Here is a 9,540-nt window from a genome sequence, read left to right on the forward strand (position 1 = left end):
CTCTAGAGGGAAGCATTCCTGGACAGGTTGGTCTGGGAGTAAACCCTGACATGAGAACATGCTGACTTATCATGGAAGGTCATGAAGCCTGGATGCCTAAGACATTGTGGGTCTGGAAGAAAGACATAGGGTGAGGAGAGATGGCATGGGAGGGAGGTGGAAAAAGGCTTTCGAGCCATCCTAAATCATTCTAGTAATCTTCTCTTGGGAAGCATTAGAGTTTTGGTTAAAGGTGTGTCATAAATCTGCCACAATCTGGATGCAGAGGGGACGGAGATGATAAGGAAGCAAAGGCAGAAGCAACAGAGCCATTTTCCTGGTCCTGAATGTCCATGGGGGTAGCCATGGAGACGTGGAGTAAACTACCCATCTAGCTGTATGAAGGGTATCCTTTCAAAGAAACACCAACGGGTGTTGCTGACCAGTTTTCAAGCCTTCCCGACTGTAGCAGAGCATAGGCCTGGAATGTAAGGGTTTTCCACGGTTTGTAGGTGACTGTCTACTCTCCTGACTCTCACCTCTGCCTGGAATTTCTCAGTCTACCACCTCAACAAAAATCATTGTGCAATTTCCGGCTCCCAATTGTCATTTCTTCTTCTGTTCTGTTTCCTTTGTGTTCCTAACTGTTAGTCCCACCTTCTTTGTACGTGTGGCTCAGTGGCACCAACTTGAACTAAAGTTGCTACTGATCGTTTATGAACACTAGACACCTAGTTCAGGAAGGCACCTAAAGCCTTTGTGTTTCTTTTTTTTTCCTCCCACTGTTTCCAAAGGGCCTCAAGTTTCCAGGGCTCCACAGCTTTGCACCAGATAAACCTGGAGCCATACTGATGATGGATCTCAAAGAAGAAAAACCAAGGGCACTGGAGTTAAGAGTCAGCTGGGGCTTTGATTTGGCTTCATTTAACCCACATGGCATTAGCACTTTCATAGATGATGGTAAGAGCTACTGAGCTGCCGAGGTGAAGAACACACAGTGCTTTATGGGTGGCTGTGGAGAAAGGCCCCAACACACACACATACACACACACACACACACACACACACACACACACACACACTGGAAGGGGACAATGTTCTTCCTATGTTCTTCCTATGTTCTTCCTACCAGCTGCTTGTCCACGTGTCTCCTAAGCTGCATTTTGAGATGTCTAACAGTTAACAAGCAAAAGAATGCTTAGATTTCCTGACCTTTTCATTAGACCTGTGATCACTGCATTAAAAAAAAAAAATTCTCTATCTCAAAATGAGCCCATGAACACATTATGTACGAATTCTGTATATAGAGTGGGGAACCACTCTTTCTTAAAAGTCGGGACCCATGATCAGAACTAACAGCAGGCCAATGGGATTGGGAAGGACCAGCAAGAAGAATAATCTGTTAGGCTGTTGAACAGCTTGTGCCTTCAACCTTCCTGTGCCCGTGGCATTGTAGTGTCACTGCCTGCCCACTGCCCCCGGGTCCTGTGTATATATCGTAAAGTGACTCTGCACTCTTTCCATCCTTTAGATGATACAGTTTACCTCTTTGTTGTGAACCACCCAGAATTCAAGAATACAGTGGAGATTTTTAAATTTGAAGAAGAAGAAAATTCTCTGTTGCACCTGAAAACAATTAAACATGAGCTCCTTCCAAGGTACTTTCCTCTTTGTTCTCATTTGCCTGCTTAACTCCAGCATTTCTATGTAGGGATGTGTGTGTGTGTGTGTGTGTGTGTGTGTGTGTGTGTGTGTGTGTGTGCATGCGCGTGTGCATGTGCGTGCATGTGTGTGCGTGCGTGTGTGTGCATGTGAGTGTGCATGTGTGTGCGTGTGCGTGTGTGTGCATGTGTGTGTGTGCATGTGTGTGCGTGTGCATGTGTGCGTGCGTGCGTGCGTGCGTGCGTGTGTGTGTGTGTGTGTGTGTGTATGATTTCATGTAGATCAGGGAAACCATGCCCAGTAGTTTCTTGGTTTCATGACCAACCCTTTCCAACAATTAGTCTTCTGAATGAACTCTCTTGCGAAATGATGAAAACAGAAGACTTAAGGGTGACACTCCTCAGGCCCAGTCTGAGACCAAAAGATAAAGCCTACCACTTTTTATGGCCATCACAGTCACTTCAAATAACTTAGCATTCAAATACCTGGCCATCCCTGGAGGAGTAGCTTGACTTTTGTGGGACTCAAGGGCTTTATACAAAGCACACACATGCTGTCTGTTGAGCTTGGGGCTGCTCGCCTGCAGAATTGAGCATCCAGGCTGCAAGGGGACCACTACTACAGAAATGGCAGTGATAGACAGTGTCACTAAAGGAGACTCAGGGACCCCTCTCAGCCCAGTTTGCACTAGCTTCCTACTCTACGTCTAAACCTGATAGATGTTTTTTCATCTTTACTTCCCCATCTAGATTATAAGCATGCAATGCCCAATCATCCTTCCCCAAAGTGCACATCATAATAAACAGGGGCATGACTACCAGTCAGGCAGTCTGAATTGTGGAGCTTTTTCAGGAGGGGGGGAAAAAAAAGCCTTCCTTGTAGCTCTGAATTTTTCATTTGACAGAGAAGAAAGCAGCTCTTTCAGAAATTTTTGCATAAGATAATTGGAATTTCAGTTTAATAACGCCTTTGCCTAACTGGTTGGAAATGGTAATTGTTTTTAGCATATCAATCTCTCACTGGAGGCACTGTTCTCGGACCATTCCATCGCTTGTCTCTCTGCACCTGTTTATTGAATGCCTGTTCATTCCCAGCTTGGCAGCTTTGTGAAGCAGGTAGAAATTGAGCAGTCAACCTTAGTTTGACTAATGACTAAGCAAGGGACCTCAGGAAAGTCCCAGCAGCAGAATAAATGAGGGTGGGATAAATGTGACTGACAGCCTAGTCACGGCGTGGCCTCCTGCAGTTCCACACCTGAGCAGCTCTGTCTTTATAGGTGGCTTTGAATCCTGTAATGCGTGTGTCAGAAGACATGCCTTTAGCTGGGCATGATGGCACACACCTGTAATAGCAGGACTTGAGTGGTAGAGACAAAGAAATGAGGGATTCAACGTTCTCTTCAGCTATGCAGTCAATTCCAAGCCAGGCTGGCTATCGGAGACCGTGTCAAAAGAAAGAAAGAAAGAAAGAAAGAAAGAAAGAAAGAAAGAAAGAAAGAAAGAAAGAAAGAAAGAAAGAAAGAAAGAAAAAAGATGATGATAATAAAAGAAATAAAAGAATGCTTCTCCCCCCACCCCACCCCCCAGCCCCCGGAGACAAGGTCTCGTGTATAGCCTTGGTTGAATTTGAAGTCAAGTTCCTCCTTCCTCTACTTCCCAAGTTCTGGAATTACGTGTGTGTCACTGCACTTGGCTAGATCTCTTCCCTTACCATAAGGGATCCTGACATGATTGGTAAAGGCCTTGCCCTCTGATTGCCTGATACTGTATGTAACTGTTCTCTTGCAGTTTCCGTCATAGTGCACTGCCTAAGGCTCTGGATAGTCATGTAATCATAGCTTCTCTTTACTGGGTGGGGGGGTGAGGTGTGGGGCGGGGCTCCCCCAAATTTAAAATCCCTGCTGTGTAAAGCTTGGGAACACTCATCTAATCTTCTACACAGAGACATTAAGGCTTTTGACTTCCTCTGCCATGGTCATTTTCTCTTCCAGTGTGAATGACATCATAGCTGTTGGGCCGGCCCACTTCTATGCCACCAACGACCACTACTTCTCGGATCCTTTCTTAAAGTATTTGGAGACATACTTGAACCTGCACTGGGCAAATGTTGTTTACTACAGTCCAGAAGAAGTGAAGCTGGTGGCAGAAGGATTCGATTCAGCCAATGGGATCAATATTTCACCTGACAAAAAGTATACAGCGCCCCCCCCCCCCCCCACATACTGTCTCCTCTTCTAAGTAAATTGTCCTGATAAACAAATCCCTTCCGTTTCAATGCATCACTTTTCATTTTATGTATAACAACATGGATTGCACATTAAATAACACTACAGTAGAATGATTTGATGTTTTAAACATAAGACAAAAAGGAAAAATAACAGGTTTTTAAACTCCTCCTTCAAAAAACTTTTAATTATTCATTAATGCCACTCTGTTGACTATATTATTCCCTCGTAAGGATGACTTTAGACTGGTTGAGGATTTCTCTGTTGATGTATACATAATTTGCTTATTTTTTTTTTCCTGTACCAAAACCACTTCATGCTTCTCATTTACCACAATACGTCCAGTTACTATTTTAAAGTAAACACCGCCCCCCAAGCCAGCATTGAGGATTTTGGACTTAAACAAAATGGGTTAAAATCCCAGGAAAGATACCAGTTGCTTCTTTGAGAGTCTCACTTATTTGAATATTTACATGAAATTTCTGTAGAATGAACCCCTATGAATAGACCTCATGTGAATCTTTTCCATGTTAGCCTTAATATATGTTGCCAAATTGTTTGCCAAAGAAAAACAAAAAAAAAAAACCCTCTTCTTATTTTTATGTATACAATCACAACTTAGAAGAAAAGGTTTTAAATTCTTAGGTTTTGTTTTTTTCTGCCTTACTGCACTGAACAAGCAAAACTACCACAGATATTGTAGTTGTGAATTTGGCAATTAAGTGTTCTTGTCTTGGGGTGTACTTAGTACTTTCCTTTTCAGTACAGAAAACAAATATAGATCACTCAAACCATCTCTAGCTGGCCCAGCCTGCTCTATCCAGTCAATTCTCCATTTTCCACCTTTGGCATTTCTGTGTCCATTGCAGTTTGCTTTCAAACTACCTCCATCTTTTGTAGTCTGCTACTGTGGTCCTCCTGGTTACGCCATCCCTATCTCTGGCTGCAAGTGTCCACTACAGCACCAGCTGGAAAGAGCCTACCCAGTCAGCTGGACTCAGCCAGCCATTTGTCCTCAAGCTGCTTCTTTATTCAAAGCACTCAGTAGAATCCAGGTCAATCAGATCAAAGAAGGAAAAGGTCATCGATATTGCTCTAAAAGAGTAGTTTCACCCTCTTTTTTGATTCCACACTTCTCATAGGACAAGAGCTCTTTACCTTGCTGATGCCCCCCTGTAGCTCACACCCCTCTGCCTTGGCTGACTTGCTTTCAGAAGGAGCTTCATCCTCCTGTCCTTGTACAAGTGTCCCCTCCTTTGGAGGCCTTTCTACACCCTGACATCTCTTCAGTCTCTAGACTTGAACTCATTCTCATGGTACTGGTATTGGTACTGGCGTTGGTATTGCATGTGCACAGACCAGTTTGAATTGGCCAGAGTGTTGGAAATGTTTGAAGAGCAAAGTTGTGTCCCTTCCCTGTGTGTCTTTTCCACAATCTGGTATTTTGGCCTCATGCAGGAAGACTGCCCAATGGGGCAGACGCCATGGAATACTGGGTTCCAATTTCATGAATTACCCTCACTCACTGCCCTGTAGGTACAGACATGCAGCTCTGGATAAATAATTATCATAATATTAAGACTGTATTAATATTTTATTAAACATTAATATGTTAAGAAACATTTAAAGTATTTCATGCCATATAATTCTATATGGACATGATAAAAATAGTAAATTATATGCTATAAGGCCAAAAGCTTGTTTTATATAATAAAACAAAGCTTTTTTGTTATTTCAGTAGCAAATATTGTGAATTTTATATTTAATTGATATCTTTTACAACCCCCTTGAAAACATATTTAGTAACTCCATGATTGTTGAAGCACCGCTGAGTTGATTTTGAGGGCTTATTATTCTTTTTAAATAAAAGTTGACCTTTGTCAAACAGTCCTCCAGGGGCATCCCTGTGAACTTCTAAACAGATTTCAGGACTTTCTCTTTTCTGCTGTATTAAGATGTCTTTGTTGGCAGAGAGCGCTAACCACCGTCTTTTCTAAACAGGTATGTCTATGTTGCTGACATACTGGCTCATGAAATCCGTGTCTTTGAAAAACAACCTAATATGAATTTAACTCAATTAAAGGTAAATATTTAATTTTCTGTGTGGATGCTAATTGATTGTTCTTTGCAATATTATAGTGTGGCTAACTGTAAGACTATCACACTGAAAACACAACATAGGTCCAGACAGGGCAGCCAGTCTATATTCTTAGATATCACCCATCCAATAAGACGGCATCCATAAGTAGGATGGACAGTGGTTGCAGCCAGCAGTGGACTGAGTGATATTGGCATCAGGTTTAGGACTGTTCTGTGGTGTACTGATGACATCTAATAAATCCAAATAAGACTTTTCACAATTGAAAAGAGTTGAGTTTTCAAATGAAGATTTATGAACATCCATTTTTTCAATAATAAATGAAGCTAGAGATTGAGTTGCGCACCATTATTATTTTCTGCCAACAGAGCATATATCTTAGGTTAAGAATTTCCTATCTTGCCTTGATGGACTTCCTTAAGCTAACAGACCATTGTGCATCTTTTAAAACAAAAGCAGTTCATTATTATTATCATTTGGACAGATGGATTAGACCCTAGTTTTCTTACTTTCAGAGAAGCTGAAGAATGGCCCCAAGCCAGTTCATTAAATTTATTTTAAGCGATATCAGTGTTAAAAGGGCAGGTGCGGGGAGGTGTAATGTCCCCACATGCATAGGAGCAGGAAAGGTTAGCTCTAAATTATTTAATCAGGTTGCTTGCATCATTTAGACATTGATGTTATTTCTTTGTAAGGTTCTGCAGTTGGGCACGCTTGTAGACAATTTATCTATTGATCCTTCCTCGGGCGACATCTGGGTTGGCTGTCACCCTAACGGCCAGAAGCTCTTCGTGTATGACCCGAACCACCCTCCCTCATCAGAGGTTTTTATATTTTGAGTTTTTCAACCTTAATTATTCAAGTCCTTTGAACTAATAATGGAATAAACTGTCACAAGGATGATTTGTTAGTTCTTTTAAACCGATAATACAATAAACCTGTGAGGTAGTTTTGTAATTGCTTTAAGCCAATAATTGGCAGAATGTTACATTGTTCAAATGCGTTGAGAAAAGTAATCTTTTGATGTATTAAATTATGGTGGGAACTAGTCAAAAGTAATTTTTATAACGACACAGGCTCTGTTCATGTGGAATTCTGGCAATTTAAAAAATTCCTGGTTTATTGTCAACTCACCACATGACAGGAGTTTTGTACCTGGTGAAGTAGAGTCGAAGCAGGCATAGTGTTGGGAGCCCATTGCTATTAATGTTCAATTGCTGTAATCACACAAAATCCTGTGCTGCCATAGCTTGATGAGGTGCTTTAAAAAGTCCTTTCTTTGAAGGCCGGAGAAAGTACTTTCATTTAAGCCTTAAGGTAACTGCTGTTTACAGCAGCATGCCTTCTTAATCTTGTGTGGTTGGAGAAGACAGGGGATTATTGGTGTTTGGGTGTGAGATTCCTTAGTAATACTTTGTATCTTTCTGGATAGGTTCTTCGAATCCAGAACATTCTATCCGAGAAGCCATCAGTGACTACAGTATATATCAACAACGGGTCTGTCCTCCAGGGAAGTTCTGTGGCGACCATATACGATAGGAAACTTCTCGTAGGAACTCTATACCAGAGAGCCTTGTACTGTGAACTCTGAATTCTATTTTTGGCACACAAGTGCAATAAGTTGTAATAAAATAACCTTTTGATGAATTGCTAATCCTGAGGAAGTTTTACCCAACAGTCCTGACCTGGGATTGTACCATATACATAGTTCAGGTTTATCTCAATAAGGAAAGGCCCCACAATTCTCATGCACTTTCGGCAGCCAAAGAAAATAAACATTATTGTTGGGTTTTGGCTTTGTTTCTTTTTTAATGCCAACCCGGGAAGAGAGAAGAAAGCTGCTTTTCCATGAAGTGAGTGCCTTTTGCACAGAGGGGCTTCCCCTCCGTGCCTCCACCATGTACGAGTCCACTGAGACGGAGTGAGTTATGTCCACTGATCCCCGTGCTGTGACCGCTGTGTGTGTGCGTTCGGGACTACTCAAAGATAGCATTTTGATGTCTTGTACTTCCAGCTTTGTTTACTGTGTTAAAGACTAACATGTGGGTTTTTCTCAATTAAAATGTTATTATAAATTACCATTGTCACTTAGCAAAGCCTTTTGCTTCACTCCCCCACCCCACCCCCATCTTCCGTCTTCCTCATTATCATTAGGACACTTGGCAGTTAGTTACCAAATGGCCAACAATTGGGAAGTGCTGAGCTCATTGTTTCACTTAATCTTAATTGCAGCCTGGAGGGAGTAGAGGTCGATATTGTACCGTGGTTAACATTTCACAACGGGTCAAGGTCACACATCTCCTAAGGGTGAATATCAATCTGTTTCTAATGCCAGACCCTGTAGCATTAGCCATTCCGTGAAGCTTCTGCCATAGAACCAGTACTTCATGGCAATTCTCTCCCTGTTGTAAATAGTGGGTTCTGTTGTGGGTTTTTTGTTTTGTTTTGTTTTTGTTGTTATTGTTGTTGTTTTGGTCTGTTTGGTTTTGTTTTTGTTTTTTCCCCAAGATACCAATTTGAGTTCTCTGTTTTGTTGAATGATTTAATGGCTTTAAAATGGAAGTTGCAGAAGAAGTACTCTGGTTCATTTAGCTTGTATTTGTGTGGGTTTTGGTTTTTTTTTTTTTTTGTTTTTTTTTTTTTCTTTTTTACTGTTACTTATTATTTTCAAATTTTCAACTTATTCTGTTAAGAAAGAATTGGGTGATGAATTTCAGGACCAAGGAAATTAATGCTTCTCACTGCTTCCATTATCCAAGGGGAAAATGTTAGGTATTAGATGATAGGGCAATGATACTCTTTACCTAAGGATACAGTTGAGGAAGGGATGTTTTCAGGTTGGGAGATGCTAACCGTGGCAATCTATCTAAAAAGACACATTCCTAAGGAATGCCAGAGTACAGCAGGCATCAAGTAACATTGCTTTTCATTACATTTGTTAAAAGTTTCATTTATGCAAAAGGGAGTATATGTTAATAAGCACATGCCTTGCTTATCTTAGGCAAGAAAGAAAGGTTTTAATAAACCCTGATTTGAGGTATCAATGAGTATGAGAGACTGCTATATCAAACAGTAAGTATAATATGTATTATTTATGATGACCTTATGATCATTTGCTGAGGAAAAGATTTGGTCATTTAGTCATCATTGCTCAAAACAACAGACACTGCAGTTGGATTTGGCACTAGTATCTCTCTCTCTCTCTCTCTCTCTCTCTCTCTCTCTCTCTCTCTCTCTCTCCCTCTCTCCCTCCCTCCCTCCCTCCCTCCCCTCCTGTGTGTGTGTGTGTGTGTGTATGTGTGTGTCTGTTTTATGTTTTGCAGTATTAGAGATCACACCCAAGGCTTGATGTATGCTAGGCAAGTGCTCCAATAGTGAGCCGTGCTCCCAGATCTGTAATTCTTAATAGAGTTTGATAGCTCAAGGAATTGTGCCTCAGAGCAGAAAGCAAAATAAAAGTTTAGACTTTCAACATATGGAAAGGATGGAATCCAAAGGAAGGCTATTGCTCTCCTCAAATCCCCTAGCTTCACTTAAAAACAAAAGTAATTGAACTCAGGACCTCTGGAAGAGCAGT

The 9,540-nt window shown here is 41.3% G+C and overlaps 1 protein-coding gene across 1 annotated transcript in view; it reads left to right on the forward strand.

Moving 5' to 3' along the window:
* The window catches only part of Pon2 (paraoxonase 2), a 33,022-nt gene extending 25,116 nt beyond the window's left edge, over positions 1-7,906 (forward strand). The window contains exons 4-9 of the mRNA XM_051151966.1: positions 774-939; positions 1,511-1,637; positions 3,632-3,832; positions 5,867-5,948; positions 6,659-6,787; positions 7,396-7,906. Of these exons, the coding sequence (XP_051007923.1) occupies positions 774-939; positions 1,511-1,637; positions 3,632-3,832; positions 5,867-5,948; positions 6,659-6,787; positions 7,396-7,554 (864 nt within the window). The 3' untranslated portion in view covers positions 7,555-7,906. The remainder of the gene's footprint in view (positions 1-773; positions 940-1,510; positions 1,638-3,631; positions 3,833-5,866; positions 5,949-6,658; positions 6,788-7,395) is intronic.
* The last annotated feature ends 1,634 nt before the right edge of the window (positions 7,907-9,540 follow it).

This window comes from Acomys russatus, chromosome 10, assembly GCF_903995435.1.
Source record: "Acomys russatus chromosome 10, mAcoRus1.1, whole genome shotgun sequence".
In the NCBI taxonomy this organism is placed as follows: Eukaryota; Metazoa; Chordata; class Mammalia; order Rodentia; family Muridae; genus Acomys; species Acomys russatus.